The sequence below is a fragment of the Leucopleurus acutus genome, assembly GCF_964270905.1.
Source record: "Leucopleurus acutus genome assembly, chromosome: 4".
Taxonomy (NCBI): domain Eukaryota; kingdom Metazoa; phylum Chordata; class Mammalia; order Artiodactyla; family Delphinidae; genus Leucopleurus; species Leucopleurus acutus.
The window spans coordinates 110604605-110625189 of NC_139146.1; the positions used below are offsets into that span (position 1 = coordinate 110604605).

At 37.3% G+C, this 20585-nt stretch overlaps 1 protein-coding gene across 4 annotated transcripts in view; it reads right to left on the minus strand.

Annotated features, from left to right (window-relative positions):
* Window positions 1–10670: 10670 nt before the first annotated feature.
* Window positions 10671–20585, minus strand: part of G3BP2 (G3BP stress granule assembly factor 2) — a 76472-nt gene continuing 66557 nt past the window's right edge. For 3 of the 4 annotated variants that reach the window (XM_082838247.1, XM_082838249.1, XM_082838246.1), the window contains exons 8-12: window positions 19669–19767; window positions 15423–15525; window positions 14099–14227; window positions 13417–13535; window positions 10671–13077 (exon numbers count right to left, since the gene is read on the minus strand). In XM_082838247.1, coding sequence (XP_082694373.1) covers window positions 12805–13077; window positions 13417–13535; window positions 14099–14227; window positions 15423–15525; window positions 19669–19767 — 723 coding nt within the window. In that variant the 3' untranslated portion in view covers window positions 10671–12804. The remainder of the gene's footprint in view (window positions 13078–13416; window positions 13536–14098; window positions 14228–15422; window positions 15526–19668; window positions 19768–20585) is intronic. The other variant, XM_082838248.1, reaches the window with a different exon arrangement.

The following is a 20585-nucleotide window of genomic DNA, read 5'->3' on the forward strand; positions in this document are numbered from 1 at the left end:
GAAAGCGCCGAGTTGTAACCACTGGACCACCAGGGAATTCCCTGGGGTTTCTCTTTAGGCTAATGAAAATGTTCTGGAATTAGACAGTGATGAGTTATACAACCTTGTGAATATACTAAAAACCACTGAATTGTACACTTTAAAAGGGTGAATTTTATGTATGTGAATGACATTGCAATATAAAACAATAGACTTACAAGAAGATAAGAAGTACATAGCCTGCCCAGAAATCTTTTTTCAGTAAATTTATACATTTTAGCTTAGAGTAGCCCAATTCTCTTTCTCACCTTAGCAATCATCTCTGTTAAGTAACTCTTGGCAACAATCATTCTCTACATATCTGGACATCCCCGTAAAACGTGCTTTTCTTGCCAAAAAAAACCCCACCACTTAGGTCTCATGAAATACTGATTGATCATGGGTTTTGGCACACTTCAGCTGAGTTACCAAGTGAAAGGAACGGCCATAAAATCTTCAGACTACAAAAAGGTTCTTTATTTTCAGTATATTATTGAGCATACAGCTATGAATACATTCTGACATTCTGTTAAAAAATTGGACTGGGGACTTCCCTGGTGGTGCAGTGGTTGGGAATCCGCCTGCCAGTGCAGGGGACACAGGTTCGATCCCTGGTCTGGGAAGATCTCACGTGCCGCGGAGCAACTAGGCCCGTGCACCACAACTGCTGAGCCTGCACTCTGGAGCCAGTGAGCCACAACTACTGAGCCCACACATCACAACTACTGAAGCCCAAGCACCTAGAGTCCGTGCTCTTCAACAAGAGAAGCCACCACAATGAGAGGCCAGCACACCGCAACGAAGAGTGGCCCCCACCCGCCGCAACTAGAGAAAGCCCATGTGCAGTGACAAAGACCCAACGCAGCCAAATAAATAAATTAAATTAAATTATCAAAAAAAAGTGGACTGACTCATTTTGAAGTTCTTGTTCTTTGACGGAAGGACATTTGCCTTAGAAGAGAGAATTCTGTTCTCAATCTAGTAATTGATTCAATGACCTCGTTACTACATTTAAAAGTGATTAAGACAATCAGATTTGGGGGGGTGAAGAAAAATGAACCCTCCTACACTGTTGGTGGGAATGTAAATTGGTACAGTCACTATGGAGAACAGTATGGAGGTTCCTTAAAAAACTAAAAATAGGGACTTCCCTGGTGGCACAGTGGTGAAGAATCTGCCTGCAAATGCAGGGGACACAGGTTCGATCCCTGATCCAGGAAGATCCCACATGCCGCGGAGCAAGTAAGCCCATGTGCCACAACTACTGAGCCTGCACTCTAGAGCCCATGTGCCACAGCTACTGAGCCTGTGTGCCACAACTACTGAAGCCCGTGTGCCTAGAGCCTGTGCTCCACAAGAGAGGCCCCTGCTCGCCGCAACTACAGAAAGCCCACATGCAGGAACAAGGACCCAACGCAGCCAAAAAAAAGAAAAAAGCTAAAAATAGACCTACCATATGACCCTGCAATCCCACTCCTGGGCATATATCCAGAGAAAACCATAATTTGAAACAATACATGCACCCCAGTGTTCATTGCCGCACAATTTACAATAGCCTGGACAAGGAAGCAACCTAAATGTCCGTTGACAGAGGAATGGATAAAAAAGTTGTGGTACATATATACAATGGAATGTTACTCAGCCATAAGAAAGAATGAAATAGGGCTTCCCTGGTGGCACAGTGGTTAAGAATCTGCCTGCCAATGCAGGGGACACGGGTTCGAGCCCTGATCCGGGATGATCCCACATGCCGCGGATCAACTAAGCCTGTGCACCACAACTGAGCCTGTGCTCTAGAGCCCGGGAGCCACAACTACTGAGCCTGCGTGCTGCAGTTACTGAGCCCATGCACCTTAGAGCCTGTGCTCTGCAACAAGAGAAGCCACTGCAGTGAGAAGCCAGCGCACTACAACAAAGAGTAGCCCCCGCTCACCACAACTAGAGAAAGCCTGTGCATAGCAACGAAGACCCAACACAGCTAAAAATAAATAATTTTTTAAAAAATGAATGAAATAAGGCCATTTGCAGCAACATGGATGCACCTAGAGATTGTCACACTGAGTGAAGTAAGTCAGACAAAGACAAATATCATATGCTATTGCTTATATGTGGAACCTTAAAAAATGGTACAAATGAACTTATTTACAAACAGAAATAGAGTCACAGATGTAGAAAACAAACTCATGGTTACTAGGGGGGAAAGCGGGCCGGGGGGAGGGATAAACTGGGAGACTAGGATTGACAAATACACACTACTATATATAAAATAGATAACTAATAAGGACCTACTGTATAGCACAGGGAACTCTTCTCAATACTCTGTCATGGCCTATATGGGAAAAGAATCTAAAAATGAGTGGATATATGTACATGTATAACTGATACACTTTGCTGTACAGCAGAAGCTAACACAACATTATAAATCAACAATACTGTAATAAAATTTTTTTTTAAAAACATGGAATACTATGCAGCTGTGAAAAATGAGTAGGCACTTTGTTTACTGATATGGAATGACCTCCATGATATAAGGTGAAATAATAAAAGTAATGTGAGTTTTACAGGGGGCCACCACTTATGCCTAAAAAGAAAAAAAATGTATATTTGTATTCTCTTGGATATAGAAAGATCTCTGGAAGGGTGTACAAAAAAATTAGATAAAAAATGGTTGCCTCTAGGTAGAATTTTGTGGTGGGGGATGGAGGAAGAAGGCTTTTCACTTACAAAACTACCTTTTGAACTGTATTCCATGTGAAAGTTTTCCCCATTAAAAAAAAATAAAATTTTAATTAAAAAAAGACAATTAGATTTGGAAACCTAAAGTACAATACACCACTTATTTGGTCAAGTTCAGCATACACCATATTTGATCTGTCAGTCACCAACACAGCTATATCATAACAGTATAAACCTGGGAATCCATTCCTCAAACGTTAAAAAATAGTATACATTCTGTCTGCACTGATAACAAGCCTCTTATAAACTCTCCCTTGATGTTCCCTCTTCCTCTAGCCTCTGCTGCATTCCTGTTCATATTCATAGCAAAACTACAGAAAAACGTCTGTTCATTTCCTACATCCTGTTCTCCCTTGGGCTTTCATCCTCATCACTTCACTGGAATAGCTCTTCCCATAAGTCAGTAAGACCTACACAAACCCATCTGTGGCAGAGATTACTAGCTACTCACAGTAAGCTGGTTCCTTTTTTCTCTATGCATAGCTTGCTTATTTTCTGAAATCTCCACTGCAGTTGGGGGTGATCATGAGACTGAATTCAAGCCAATGGCATATGAGATGTGTACCATTCCCAGACCTGGCCCATGAAAATCTCTGTTCAAGATCCTCCATGTTGGGGCTTCCCTGGTGGCCCAGTGGTTGAGTCTGCCTGCCAATGCAGGGGACACGGAGCTCTGGTCTGGGAGGATCCCTCATGCTGCAGAGCAGCTAGGCCCGTGTGCCACAACTGCTGAAACCCGCGTGCCTGGAGCCCGTGCTCTGCAATGGGAGAGGCCGCCGAGGTGAGAGGCCCGCGCACTGTAGTGAGGAGCGGCCCCCACTCGCCGCAGCTAGAGAGGGTCTGCGTGCAGCAACGAAGACCCAACGCAGCCAAAAATACATAAATAAAATTAAAAAAAAGAAAAGATCCTCCATGTTCCTTTTCCCTTCCAGCTAGCTCTAATGGAGACGACTATAATGTGATCTTGAAGCCACACTGTGAAGTTAGTAGAGACTTCATTCATCTGGGTCCCTAAATGATTAAGTGAGGGGGAGCCAGACTACTGACCTCTTCATGACCACTCCCCCCTTTGTTATATGGTGGTGGTGGGGGAAACTATTGTGTTTGAGCCATTAGACATTTTGGGGTCTATTTATTTTAGCAGTTAGTCCACCCTAATTTATTCGCCACCTTCTTTGACCTCTCAGCAGCATGACACAACTTTCTATACTTTCCAAGACAAATTCTTGAAACTTAGCTTTCCACGACACCAATATTTGCAATATTTTGTCTCTGTTTTCTTTGCATGGTTCTCCTGTTCTAGAACCCTACATGTTGCGAGTGTCAGAGGGCTCAGTCCTCAGCCTCTTCTCTTCTGTACACTCTCTTCCTAGATGATCTCCTCTAACCCAATAGCTGCAAAGATCTCTGCTGACCAATCACAGCACAGAGCTCTCCTCAGAATTCCAAAATCATACCATACCGCCTGACATTTCTTCTTGGATATTCAACTGGCATATGAAACTTAACGTGGATATAAGAGAACTGTTGATCTTCCCTCCACATTTCATTCCTGCTTCTCTATCTCAGTAAGAGTACTTACTGCCTTCCACACCAAGGTGCATAAAAATCCTAGGAGACATCCTTGAAAATTATCTTTCCCTCACATTCAAAATCCAATTCATAACCAAGTGTTGTAGGTTGTATCCCAAATTATCTTATTAACTGACCATTTATCACCATCTTCACTGCTTCAACCCTAATCCAAGCGACCATCGACATCACCCAACAGCCCTTCCTGACTGGTTCCCTAATTCAGATCACGTCACTTCCTTGCCCAGATCCCTACAATCCTAGTTCAAGAGTAAAATCCAACTACAAGGCCATCCTCGATCTAGCTGTTACCTATCTCGATATCAGCTGCTTACTACTATGGCCACGCTGGTGTTAATGCCCTTGAACACTCCAAGCTCCATCCAAATACAGGGCCTCTGCATTTGTTCTATTTGGAATGCTCTTCCTCCTCAAAGCTGCCTTCTCTTCCAGATCTCAAGTGTACCTCCTTAGGACTTTCATTACCACCCCCGGTTGTGATTAAGGAACAGCCCCATCTCCAGTTACTATTACATTCCCTACTAGGTCTATCCCCCATTAGCCAGGTGCTATTGGAAAAGTAACCAACCCCATTGTGCCTGAATGTATCCTTCTGTAAAATGAATAGTATTCCTCACAGGATTGCCGTTGGAACTAAAGGAGTTGTATTATGCCCAGGACTAATCAGGACTGAAATTGTTTGTTGCTTCCGTCCCTCAAAAACTACAAGTTTCCTGAGGGTAGGCTGTATTTGCTGTATTGCCAGCCAGCACCTATGGAGGTTTCTGGCACATATTAGATGCTAATATTCACTGACTGCTATACAAGGCTTTCACTTCCTGCACACATACTGGTTATCTTTAGTGCTGTCTTTGAAACATCACTACTCCTTTATGCTAAGTCACCATCCAACTGAAATGTCTCACATCTCTTCTCTATTCCAAGTCACTATCCTTGTCACCATACGCCAGGCAGAGCTTTGTTTTTACCTCTCCAAGCTTTAGTTCACCTCTTTAAAAACAAACAATAGATGAACTTAATAGGGTTATCAGATTAAGATATAACATATGTGAAATGACAAGCCCTCAAAAATTCTTCCCTTTTCTCAGCTCAGAGACTCAGTATTTAACAGCTATTTGATTTCTGTTCCAAGTCTGCACTCTAGCTCATTGCTTAACGCTGTAGTTCCTGAATGTAGTAGTTCCTGAATTAATTTTAGGCCTGCTAATGCTAGAGGCTGTGATTTCCCAATTTTCTGAAATAAAGCCAGGATAAAAATACGTTGCAAAGTTTAAAGTTTTAGTGCTTAAAACCCATTTTTCCTAAAATCACTCATCTTTTAAAGTAGATCAAGTCTTATAGCTAATCCAGTATTTCAAATCATTTCATACTAGTGTAACCATAATAAACTTTCTGAGCCTGTCTCCCTGACTGTAAAATAGATAACTACACCTTAGTTTGCCTAAATATGAAATCAGATGTAAAGCTACCAGCAGTATGATTCACAGTATACCCTCAAATATTGGAGGAAAATCATTTTAGAGACAAAAATGGGTATAAAGATAACTATTTTACTGGTTACACTATTTTAAAGTGGAAATGTCTGATTTTCATTGATTTGTACGTTTATGCTAACTATCCAGAACTTGAATCATTCTCAGTTCCTTTCAGACACCTAAATTCAGCTGCCAAAAAATAACCTAAATAAATCTATTTCCCTCCCTCAGATGTAGTAGTCTTGAACTACCACAACAGCTTCATTCCCATTCTTATCCTCCTACCATCTAGCCTCTACATGGCATATCACTCCGATGCTTAATTCTCTTTAATGGCTTCATAATGCAATTAGAAAGATACCCAAATAAACTGGTTATGTAGGCTAATTATATGATCTAGTCTAGTTCACCTGTTAGCATTTTGCCCCTGTGGACCCAAATCGACCTATCCCAGCTTCTTCTCATTACCCTCTAAGTTTTTCCAATTTTATAAGCTTTACATGTTATCTAGTCCCTGAGCGGAGAGCTCCTATGTTTCATGTCAACTCTAGGCATCTAAAGTTGCCACTCAGTTGCTCTGTTTTACCTTCCTTTACATCGCATTTACAACTACCCTTCTCCATTGTAAAGTACATAAGCTCAGAGGGAGGCCCACGGACTTGTCCTGCTCATGTACCCTCAACATCAAGAACAGTGCCTGGCACACACAGGTGCTCAATAAACACTTGATAAACACCATTAAGTGGTCTGTCTTCATTAAAGCGATGTTTAATAGTAGAAAGGAAAACACACACACACACACACACACACACACACACACACACACCCCAAGGTATTTCTAGGGATCACCTACAGGCTGAATTGTGGATGTTCATTCTTTTGGATTCTCTTTACTTTCTATGATGTGCATACCATGCTTCTGTGTTCTCATAAAATAAAATACACATAAAACTTGCCACTCTATATACTGTTTTTGAAATTAAAAGGCACAAGTCCCAATTACATACCCTTCTATACAGCTTCCTCTTTTCAGGTCCATTTCACACCGAAAGCCAAGAGGGTTCCAATAGCACTCCTGCGTCCCCACCATGAAACCTGTTTTTTTAATCAGTAATTTGTTCCACATATCACCTTACTTTTCCAATTATGCAAGTGAACAACTTCAGATTCTTAGATACCACCTTTTTCCTCACCAAGACCTGGCTGTTTTACCCACTAAGTCTTTCAAATTCTTTAGGTTTCTAACATCACCACTCTAGTCCAAGCTACTACAACCATTCTACTTTCATAGCTCTTGACTGAACTACTACAGCACCCTTTCACCTCATTTACTCATTACTTAACTCCTTCCATTAACCCAGAGACCTAACTTATTGAACTCCAGAGATTTCAAAGTAGAATTACCTTCCTGTCACTCAACAAAACCTTCAACTTCCTATTGGTCTTGGGATAAGGACCTACCTCCTTATGGTCTGCCCCCTAGCTACCTTCTTAAATATGCAAACTAACTTTTAGACCTTTTTAACCCGAGAGCAGGGAACCTTGTTCATTTCATCATTTATCAACAGTATGTAGAACAGCAACTGGCACACAGAAGTTCAATAGTTAATGAATTAAATGAGCCAGTGAAAGTTAGTAAGAGCATGAACAGATCTTCCTGCAGCCTGAAAAATGGATAGAAGGGAGACAAACAGAAAATATTAAGTAGAACAGATGAGACTCCAAACATTTCTAGGTTAAATAGGTCAGAAAAAGAGAGATGTTCATTAACAGAGAGCCAGGTATGCATATCACTTAGAAAGATAAAACACATTGTTTTGGACTTTCAAATTCTGAATTACTGAAGGACTTCAAAAGGGGACAAGGCAAAAAAGGATTAAAAAAAAGAAGTGTTTGAAACACAGAATAGAGAGGCAGTAGAAATTCAGCTGAGTAAAAAACAGTATCAGGTAACACTTGCTGAGTGCCCAGTACATTGTTTTAGGTGCTTTATGTATTAATTCACTGAATCCTCACAATCACCGCCTCATTTTACAAATGAGTTAAACAGGAGCTCAGAAAATGTAACCATTGAGGAATGGACATATATACACTACCAAACGTAAAATAGCTAGCTAGTGGGAAGCAGCCACATAGCACAGGGAGATCAGCTCGGTGCTTTGTGACCACCTAGAGGGTGGGATAGGGAGAGTGGGAGGGAGACGCAAGAGGGAAAAGATATGCAGACATATGTATAACTGATTCACTTTGTTATAAAGCAGAAAGTAACACACCATTGTAAAGCAGTTATACTCCAGTAAAGATGTAAAAAAAAATAAAAAAAGAAAAAGAAAAGAAAATGTAACCATTGAATGGTGGAGTTGCCATTCAAGGCCAGACTGTCTCCAAAGCCCTTCTCTTGACCATCACACTATATGGAATCTACTGAATGGACAATATACTGAAGCTAAGGTAGTTCCTGGCCTAAATGAAACCGTTCAGAGAAAATTTGTGGGGAAAGAGACTGAGGATAGAAGAGATGTGTGTGTGTGTGTGTGTGTGTGTGTGTGTGTTGGGGGGATAATGGTGGTTATGGGGTAATAAAGAGTACAGAAAACAGGCACAGTTAAAAGAATATTGTTAATGCCACAAAACAAAGCATTCCAAGTAGGCAATCAGCTTTATCAAAACTCTTAGGAGATCAAGGACAAGAGTAGTAATCTTTCTGTGAATGTTTAATCCTAAATCCACATTTATAGTATTTTGCCCAGTATTTGGTAATGCTAAAAACAGACTTCATTTCCTATTAATTCTGAAGTATAAGGTGTTTATATACTACACAGATTGGAAGATTTCAGTCTTTGTCAAAAATACCCAGAAACTTCATTACTTAGGAATTCTGACTTAATTATGCAAAAAATTTTAAAACAATCACTATATGAACCCACTGAAATCCATCACGAAGGGAAATCTCTTTCAGGACATAATAAATTATTCATTTATCCAGTAATTTAAAATAATTTAGAATTCTGGCATTAAATTGATCAAGACTTAATAATTAGAAAGTCCTATGAACATAGAATGAAAAAAAATCAAGTCTTCATCTGTAGTTAAATATATAAACGATGAGCAAGCTGTCCTAATTTAAAGGAAAAATATCAACATATATCCACTAAATTTTCATTCACTTGATACAAAGACTATATCATATAACACAGTTTGAAACGTAGCACCTTGTAGGGCTAAAACTTTCAAATATTTTGTTCCATATAAATTTCCTGGACCAAATGATATTTTGCTCCTTCAAATCTGGTTCTGGTTGCAATACAGTGTCACATATACATTTTACCCCCTCTAAAAATTCTTTCCATAGGGCTTCCCTGGTGGCGCAGTGGTTGGGAGTCCGCCTGCCGATGCAGGGGACACGGGTTCATGCCCCGGTCCGGGAGGATCCCACATGCCGCGGAGCGGCTGGGCCCGAGAGCCATGGCCGCTGAGCCTGCGCGTCCGGAGCCTGTGCTCCGCAACGGGAGAGGCCACAGTAGTGAGAGGTCCGCGTACCGCAAAGGAAAAAAAAAAAAATCTTTCCACAGCCATAAAATTAGATGTTATTATACATTATAATTAACATTGAAAGGAGTTTAATATACATTTATAAAAATCTTAAGTCTTACTGCCCAGCAGTATTTAAATAATGATCGTTCTGGCTTTTCTTCAGTACAAACTTGTGAAGACTGATTTAAGGAATCTTCATAAAGTGTTATGAAAATTCATTTATCATCCCTTTTAACAAAGTTCTGAAATTACATAGGCCTTATGACTTCACTACTCATTTAAAGTATATATTCATAACTATGACTATTCTTTCCTTTTTAATATTCCTTCAGAGCTTGACAAATCTGTTCTAATTGCTGAACTGGGGCATGTCCTTAACTTCAGATAACCTCAGTTTTCCCATCCCCTTTCTCTTTTCCTTCTGAGATGATTTAGCAATCCTTTGGAAAACCCAAGATTTTTATAAAAAATAAATGTTTAGCCGTCTGCTTTACATCATTCTCACCTTCCTTACCACTTATTATTCTGTTCTAACATTCTTTATCTTGTATACCAGCTATCTAACTGAACTGAGATAGGTCTCTAACAATGTTCAAGTCTTACTTAAATGATTTATTTTATATATCAAATTTCACAAATAGTTGGTTTTAGAATAATTCCTTATTTTTACTTAGGTTGTGTGAAATGCAACTGGGAGAAAATATTCTGGAACACAAACCTATAGATTAAATTAGGGACATAGATAAATGCTGCAGACATCAGTAGTTTATTGTTTGTTTAGTCCAAACACATTCAAAATGGAAACTCAAAGAATACTTTCCACCTGAAACAATTAAACTAGATACTACTAGCATATAATGCTTAACACATTACAGCAATAAAGATGGTAATCCATTGTCTTCTATACCTACTAAAGCCAAGATGGTAAAGCCAATTTGGTTGCAATAGTGTCATAAGGATAGAATAGAATATTACCATCCAAAAAGAAAAAAAACAAAAAACAAACAAAACAAAAAACAGCAAATAACAGTAATGATAGATGAATACTTTTACTCTGGTTCACTGAAAGGGGACAAAATGTTAAAAGTCCACAGTACTGCAGGTGAACAATCACCATGTAAACTTCTCCATGTGATGTTTTAATGTTTTACTCATGGTATGTAAAGACTGAAGCTGAATGGCTCTTTACTTTAATTTTCTATTACACTTAACATTTGTCATTACTTTTGGTGCCAGAAGTTTTCATGGGTGGCAGGGCAATATCTTGGATTGGAAATTATATATATATATATATATATATATATATATATATATATATATATATATAAATAAAATAAAATGGGAAGGAGAAAGAAATGAAAGAGGGAAAATATGCTATAAAAAACAAAACACTGACAAGAAACCACTCATTTAAAAGCAGTTTGAATACAGGCTTCAAAACTCAAAAGTAATTTTCTGGTAATAACTTCAAGTACTATATACATCAGAAAGTGTAAAAGTATTTCAAACAGGAAAAAAATCCTTAACCCCCCCAAAATGGAAACTGAGAAATCTGTGTCCCCAAAATATACGCAATAGTGCAAGACTTTTCCTCGAACATGGAAGACCTCATTCAAGGGGGAAAAAAAGGGACAGATTTAATTTTACTTATACCGCCCAGTACATGAAAAACAAAATATGTGCATCATTTGCTAGTTTACTAAACAGCAAACACAGTTCCATAATTCAGAACCAGTTTGCTATCATGTCAAGTGCATTTTTTGTTTGTTTTTACTAAGATAGAATGGAGAAGTCTTCCATGCTAACAAGCAGCTTTAAGTGGTCACACTTATTTACCCCACTCCTAGCCTGAAACATCCAGAAACTAGTAGGTACTACATGCTCCAAGCATAAAATTGGATATCCTTTTGTCATACTTGTGGTTTACTGGAACTTGCTATAAAGACAGACAATAATCCAGCAGCTACAAACTCTGCTCACAGAATTGTTTAGAAATTCATGTAAAAATAAAAGATGTCGTCCCAGACTTAAATTCAGAGCCACTCGGGTGCTGACATCAGTTCAAGAATTGTGCAAAATGAATGACAGTTCCCTGCCCCCCCAAATAGAAATGCAAACACTTAAGAGCTGCTGTTCTTTTCTCTGAAAATTGCAGTATCCTCACTCCAGGTTTACTTGCCATTTATGGAATCTGACTGCTTTTAAAATGTCACTAAAAATGTGCATCAAGTTGATTGACTTTTCCAGCACCTCTCAAGTGATATGCTTCAACGTTCACATTCAGGCTAACAGAAAAGTCAACAAGAGACTTACTCAAATAACTGACTTCCTCCTTCCCCCTCCCTCCCAAACACACAAGACTCCCTCCCACAGAGAACACAAAGTTGTTAACTGAAGAACAAGGTAAATAATATGCTAGTCAATTTTACTGATTTTAAAGATACTGCAATTTTTATACACTTCAATGATTTTTCAACATTTTGTAGCTGTTTGGCTTTGCAGCACAGCAATTCATACACTATACTGTACAAAATTACCAGCAAGACTGGAATGATGTATTAATAGAAGGCACCATCATGCTTATTACATTACCAGAGAACAAAATACAGTAAAGACAATTTTCACTGTACACAGCTTAAAGAAAGGAAACGGGGGAGGAGGAGTGTGTTGAGCAGCCAGCCATCCCTGTACTGAAGAGGGGCAGGTAGAAAAATCTTAGATATGGAGCTACTAAATCTGGTCTAATATTCAAGACCATAGCATTTGAAGTTCGGATTTTTGTTATTTAGTTCATAACTAAATGATTTCCTTCTGGAATATACTTGTAGTCTTGTTAAGGTTTATGTATACACACGCTGGTCACAGCAAGCAGGTAAAAATGCCCTCATCATTTCACAACTATGCGCTACTGGAAAAAAAGATGAAAGATTTTTTCCCCTGTTGCCTCCTTTGCAGATGTCAATGTTAATGAGTTCAGAGTACCCATTAGTGCATAACAAGTTTCTGTTGGTTTGTATTTTTGGGGGGAGCCAAGGAAAAAGGCAAGATTCTCCAATTGCACAAATTGCACTATTTGTGTTTCCAACATTAATAGGCAGAAACAGTAACACTTAAACAAAATGTGCAGCAGAGGATTTTTTTTGACTCAAAGGACCTGAATTCAGTTGGGCATGTCCTTTTAAGTTCATTTTGTTGCAGATAGTTTAAGATATGGTCATTTCTCAGTCCTTAATTCTCCAAGTCTAGATTTATAAATTAACAATGCGAATCCTGTTGTAAAACTGGGGAAATAATGTCCACCTCAATTTAACTGATAACCAAAAGATGCTTTTCACATCAAAGAAATGATCAAAAAGGCTGTGTCACATTCCAAAGCCAAAAAAAATTAACAAGAATGCAAACACGATGAATAATGTACCACTGCCAAAACTTTGCCAACAGTGGAGCCTCAGCGACGCTGTCCTGTGAAGCGGCCTTCCATCTGCCCGGTTCCTCTCCCAGAGCCAAGTTTCTGTGCCATGCCACCTCTTGGAGGGGGTCCTCTTCCATCCCGGTCCCGCATCATTCCACCGCCCACTATTCCACGGGGACCACCAGGACCTCGATCATTGCGCCTAATATCCCTGCGATCATCACCACCACCTCGAGTTTCTCGCTCTCTGGCAGCTCTTGTCTTTTTCTCTTCCACGTTTAAACGTACTTCCCCTCGAAACATAATTGGCTTTACAAGGGAAGAAAAAATTTTACACGGGCAGGTTAGACAATAATAGTAATGTAGTATCATAAATAAGTAAGAAAATCCAGGGAGACAAAAAAACTTTTCATGAAATTCTCAATATGCAACCTATTCCAACCTTCATTACCAGAGCAAATAATGAAATAAAGTTAAAACAATCCATACTTCAGACTTTAAAACTACTAACAAATCTTTATTCTTGGCATAAATACCATTTCACAGTAAACTATTTTTAACTTTACCATTTAAAAAAAGACTTTCTAAGTAATACTAAATACAACAGGAATAATAAAGTATTGAATTATGACCTTTAAAGTCACTTACTTTTGCAATTAAGATTCTCTGAACTGGTTCAGAGTCATGAAAAACCACAAAACCAAAATTTGGAAGCTTTCCCCCAACACCCTTGGTATTGATGCGAAGTTCCACAACGTTTCCAAAACCTGTGAAAATATACATTACACCAAGGGTTAAATAGTTTAACAGAATATTTTGTGACTTTAATTGTTCAGGATGAAATACCTTAATCTCCTTGATCCATTTCAAAACAAAAGTTGCAAGCTGCTATACCCAGTGACAATTAAGGTACATTCACTCTTACAGGTCATTTACTTAAGATGCCAATAAAAACTAGCTTGTTTTGTCACCCTTCTGCATCTTTATTACTCCTTTCTAAAGGGAAGTTACCTACACAGTTTCAGAGAGACAATGTTATTTTCTATTTCTGACTTGAATTTGCCAGATGAATCCCATTTCCAAATCTAAGACTGATTCATCCAGCTCTTTCTTCTAACCTCTACAGAACCAGGCCAGTCAACACTCAGTACAGTCACTGAGAAACATCTGGTACAACCTTCTACACCCTTCCGATCCAGGTGATTAGTACCTAGAGATATACATAGTACAGAGAGGTAAATGTTTTTTTAAAAAAATCCTCAATACACTATGAAAAGCGTTCTCTTCTCCTCCTGCTTAATTTTACAATAAAGCAAAATAAACTACTTACTCATGAAGAACTCTTTCAGTTCATTTTCATCAATATCGTGTGGCAAGTTACCAACAAAGAGTTGATGACTATCTGGATAGCGAATTACTCTACGGTTATCAGCTTCATTCTGTTCAATATCTCCTCTGCCTGAGAAAAGGAATAGAGCAGATATTAAAGTTTACAATGTCATACAAAAAATAGCTCAAAGCAATGAATGTTAAAAAAAAAAACTTGATATTCCTGTTTTAGTTTATTTAATAAGCTCCTTCAACAGAGGTGGAAATGCCTATTATTAGTAGGTTAGTTAGAAAAAAACATGACACTGACTAGATTGCTGAAGTCCCTTCTTCTAGGTCTACTGGTCTGATTATATGAAAGCCAAATACTAGCAGTACCAGTATTCCTCCTTAACCAAACTCCTGCCATCACCGAGAAACCAAATAGATTTCAGATAGTGAGGTATACTTGTACTAAATAATTTAGTATTTTGAAATTCACAAATTAATCTTTGGTTGTATGAAATTATAGCCAAATCCATAAATTTAATAGCAATAACATCTCATTTATATAGCCTTTTATACACATAAGAGTGCTCTTATATGTATATATATAAAATCTTATTTGATCCTCCCAATGACACAAGGAACACAATGAGGCATATAAAGAAAGGCATCACACAGGAAAAATGTGTGTAGTAACTGAATGGTGTAAGAGAAGCTCCTGATTTAAGGGTCTCACCCGAGATCATAAACTCAATCACTGACAAAGCTAGGATAAACCCCAGCTCCCATGACTTATAGCACATCACTTATTTTATTTTGTGGGAAAAAATTACATTTTCTAAATTTGATGTATACATCTCCCACCTCCTCCCAAAAGCAATCTAAACATACTTATAGAATTCAAACAGAGGTTCTACATATATTAACTAACAATGGAAACAAGTCAAAAATCATGACAACTTACTTAATACCTAAGACAATCAAAATAAGAAGAATCAGGGTGTGCTTATTGTTTATCTGTGAAGAGATAAGAGTGCTAAGTAAGAGAGTAGGTTATTGGCAGCTCGGTTTTGAATTCTTAGAACCAGTGACAATAACCAAATAAAGTGTGTCTCTAAATTCTTTTACACCTTCAAAATACATGTCTCTATGGCCTGTCAACTAATCTTCCCCTCAAAGTTGTTTTGCCCAGGCTATATTTAGCAGGTTACTTAAGCCTTTAAGCAGTTTGGTACTAAAAAAGGATCTGCATATAAAACACATTATAATTTTTAAAAAATTTTTTTAAGTTCGGTCTTCAACTTTTCAAGTGCTGAAGGCCACAGAAGGGGCTGACTCACCTGGTCTTGGTCCTCTAGGAGGGAAACCGGGTCGTTCTCTAGGTCGCTGTTCACGCACACGAGGTGGCTGAGACTGAACTTCTGGTTTAGCTTCCACTCTCGGCTAAAATACAAGGGAAAAAACACATTATAAAGAAAAACATTCCACAGGAGAAAAACAACTAAAGAAACAACCAAGGCATAATGGTCATTTTAAGTTCAGAATATTTTTAACATAGTGTCCTATATATGTGAAACATAAATTTTTATAAAGATATTCTGTACCAATCTAGGACTGTAGGGTAAATTTTATTTTCTCACTCAAGGCTATAACTCACAATAAGCTGCTTTTTATTTACAACCATATTTTTTCAATAAAGTTACATCCACATTGAGATAGCATAAAAGGTATCGCTACAAAATTCAAAAATGCAAGATGAGCCACTCCATGTAAATACATATACAAAATAAAAAGCCATCTTTATCTTAGGAAGACAAGAATATATGACACATCCTTTCTAATTCTCTAGTATGCTGCCCTTCAAATTTAATAGTGCTCAGCAATGTCTTCTAAACCCCATCCCGTAATTTTATTTAAAGAAATCCATATTTTGATGGTTCAAAATATACAATTTAGTGTACTCTACCATCTAAAAATACTATCTTTAAGTTAAAATGCACATTAAAAAAAACAAGATAGAACGTGTTGATAGCATCTCAAATAGTCAAAGAAGTCCTTTAGCTCCCTATTGTTCTTCCTAATGGGGGAGGTGTGCATTTATTTAAGGACTGACCCCAACAATATTTCTTAATTAATTCTTGGGCGTGGCAGGGGAAGTAATAGTTCATTTTAAGGTACCCTCCAAAAGTTTCTGCTAACTGCTAAATTGAACACATATATTTAAAGTAACTATGCTAAAAACAAAATGACATCTGCATCTACTATTACCTTTTCCTTAATACATTGGCATTTTCAGTATTCCCAACCTCTTCAGGCTGTGTCTATTGCCTAAATATTTATGGTCCGAGGAAAAGACAAAATACACGCACCTGCAAAGGATGCTGAAAACCCTCAGCAGGAATATGAAGAATGTATCCTCAAATCAGAAAGCTAGTAATTTCAGTCCTATCTTTATGGCTGATCATCTCTGAGTACCTCAGCCCAGGCAGTGGCTCAAACTCTTTCATAATTTATATAGCCGGGATATTATAATTTGCAAGGACACATTTTGATACAAGGAGATATGTTTCTTTCAAAAACAACCATTTGTTATAATTTCACCCACTGTAACCAAAAGGTATATTATCTCCTACCCTAGCAGTTTTTAACAGATTTGCCTGTCTCCCCCAATTGTTTTTCTTCCATATAGATTTCCCATTTCCCTCAAAATGAAGTTGCTTTCCATGTTCTAGAATTTTGCTAGTTAAAAAAATTTTTTTTAACGTTTAATTTTCCCAGGTTTTTAGTATGTATTTATTCCTACAATGACCATATCTTAATTTATTTCGACACCAGATAAAGAACCAAGCACAGTGCCATTAGACATAGATGTTCCGTAACTATTGGTTCATTTAAAATTAAATTACATTTTTAGTTCTCTAACAAAACATGTAGGAGAATGTTCTATGCCTGACCACGGGCCCTAAGTTACAGCCCTGAGACCACTTCTATCTGTATTTAGAATTTAAGACTACATAATAATCTGACCGAAAATGTAATGCCTGAAAAAGGTAGTTATTTAGAAATTTCAGCTAAGCAGGGCAGGGCCTAAAAGCAAAACTTACTTCAGTATGAAAATAAAACAGAATTAAAGGATATTCTCTAACAAAGTCTGACGAAGCTAGTATGTTTAATAAATTAATAAAAATAGCAAATGTACACCTTTTAATTTAAATGTCTCAGAAAAACCTCGACTCATTCAAACCAAGAAAAGGAATTCTGGCTGACCGGTTCAGATTCTTTTCAAAACAGATTACTGAAACAAAAATAACTGCAAGTAACAAAACAAAAAAGTTCTTCATTATCCTTTAAGGATTTAAAATTTAAAACCACAAATTTAAGTGCCAACATCTTACAAATAATCCACACATTAATTTAGCAACCTGACTTTTAGATATTAGATGATGCCAATACAGGAAAAATGAGACCAAAAAAAATTATCACAATTTCTTTCAGTAACTGATTACTGTATGTCAACTAAGCCAGCTGGACGCTTACAATTCTTCAGGCTCAATTTCATGAAAACTATTGGCTTCAAGGAGGTAAAAATAACTAAGATACCACATACTACTTTAGGGCCTTACAATTAACTCCATGCAACCAAAAAGTGTGCTCACGTGACAAATTCCACAAATGAAAATCAAATAGAATATGAAATAAACATGAAACCATCAAATCAACTCAACAGCAGGTAAAACCACAACTAATATGTACTTCAACTGCACATAAGCTATTTAAATGAACTAATCGACTTCTAAGAAATTTACCAAGAAATTAACTTACCTACTTCTATATTAATGCCTACCAATACCCTGGAATTAGATTTAATTCTCCTTTTATTAATAATCTATGCTAAAAGTGTTAAGGAAATGGATACTACACCAAAGTGACAAAATAAAATCGAAGGGTTTGTTAAATCAAGTGGAAAAAATCATGAATCCATTCTAACATAGCTTAAGGAGATCAGAAAGTTCTTTTAAGGTTTAAATTATAAATGTTTAAAATTTTGTTTTAATAAGGGGGTAGGCTGGGAATCAGTCTCTTACAATTTTTTTTTAAAACTTAAAAATTTTTTCCCCCCTGGATAAGAGGTTAGAATCTAATATAATGTAATTTAGACATGGCTTAGACATAGCACTCTTCTTTGATGTAAATAGAGATACATTCCCCTCCAAGGGCTAAAGAAACCTATAGGCTTCCATGAGTGTCCAACTGCATAAATTCGAAGCCCTAGTTTTTTATTTACATAGCTATCTGACCTTGGGTGAAGTTCTCTAGCCCTTAATTTACTTATCTGTAAAACAGGAATAATAACAGTAACCATACTCACAGGGTGGTTGTGAGGATTAGATAAGAATAAATATTACGTGCTAGTGCTTTGCACAATGTCTGGTGCCACGCTAAAGGTGTAAGAGGTATAAGCTACTCTAACTTTTAACTAGCAGTGAGTTTAAAATAAATGTAGCCAACTCTCTGAAATTAAGTAACAACCCAAAGGATTCCTAATGCAATTCTGATAAGAAACCAAGCATTTCAAAAAAAAAAAAATCCGTAAGTCACTTATTGAGTCTTCAGATGGGTAGAAAAGCAGTCAATACGTGGCAAATTAATCTTCTGCGTTAAGACAGAATTCTAGTTTGTGATCTGAGGTAATTACTCAATATTTCCTGAATATCTAGCTGAAAAAAAAAAGGTATCACGAGGTTATGTATCCTATTACGTAGCTGATTATGCATACAACACCAGAAAGGCTGTCTATTACTAGCTACTTTTGAAATCTCAAAGTTTCACTGTTTAGAGCATATAAAGAGGTATATAAACACAATTTTATGTGCACTAACCATTCTAAATGTAAATTTTCTAGTGGAACGAAGTTTGATTCAAAATGTAGGGGAAAGTATTGGACACCCTGTAACTATGCCTATTAACTTTAGAATTTAGTTAATTCTACACTACACCTAATAAACTTATTAGGTAGCCAGTGTCTTATTTTCAATGTTTTTGAAAGCTCTGAAATGGGTAAGATGACAAACAGACAAAAAGCAGAATACTAGAATGATTAGTTAAGGTGAACACTACAGTCATAAGTTGGTACAGGCTTCAATTAAACAGTATGAACCACTTACAGACTGAAAGCTTAGGCAGTGTATTTTTTTTAGAGTTTTTTCTATTTTTAAAAAACAATGATTCTTTATAATGCCATACTACTTTGTGCCTTTCCAAATTTCTTCCCTAAAATATTTTTGCTAAATAAAATTCTAAATTTTTAAAAAGGATATTTTTTGGTTATTTTAAGAAGGCTGTTAAATGACAATATATATTGGTAAAACTAACTTAATCTGTATTTGACACACCCAAACCCCAAATACCACCTATGTAGATGATGAATGGAGATTTGGCAATTAAAGTGGGTGCACTGACATTTAATACAATTTTTTTGTATATTTAATCCATAATTTCTGATTGACTCATTTTAAAAAGTATAAAAAAGATAAGCAATTGGCAATGTAACAAGGATACAATCCAATGTGTTCACAGATTGGTTACCTGTGAGACTGGTGCTTTAACATGGGGTGGAATTCCAGAGGAAGAAACAGTACCACTAGGAGGCAGGTTTTTACTGGTCACTGAAGCCCAGGAGAAAGCCTGCAGGAAATGCAACAAACCTAGACTACTAATCATGGAAAACCACCAACATTCCTATAGGGAAACTTCCAAATATATATTTTCTTTTCATTTCTAAACTACTGTTCTATATTGGAGGACTCCTAAAAGAAAGGCACACACACACATGCCAGTCTATGTGCCAGCTTTCAAAATCTCATTATGCAAGATTATTTGACTGTTTTGTCTGAACTACTAAATAAATCCACAAGCAAGTTCCTATATGCTCTAAAGAGATGAGCAAGTGGCAAACAAAACCACTAACAACTACACATGCTAGAAGAATAAGAACCTAATAGAACCAATTTCTTTCCCCCTTTGGGGGAAGATAAGGTGTTGTGATGGTGTCAAGGGGAGAGGGGAAGGATAGGAAAGAAGAAAGTACTAGCTGGAAAGTTTAACAGACATTCACAAATTGAACAAGGAATCTCCTTCTCTCACTACGCAAATATACTTTAACCTTCTACTTTACAGAAAGATAAAACGTGTTTTAGGTAGGTTTAAATGATACACTATGGGTGTCACTCATCTTTCCAAGATAGTTTAATTGGTGTAGTAAGGAAATTGTTCCCATTTAAACCAGAAATAACTTGTATCACTTCTCTTAGCAATAGGCCAACTTGTTTTAAGTTGGCAAATTGCATGACTCCTGTTGCATCCGTGCATAGAGGACTTAATACAGAATGGAAGAGCAACTCTCAGTTTTAGTACATGGACTAGAAGATACTAAACACTGCACACAGACAAGGATTAATCTTAAATTTTACCCTGAGGGGTGCTTTTTAGGGGGTGAAAATACA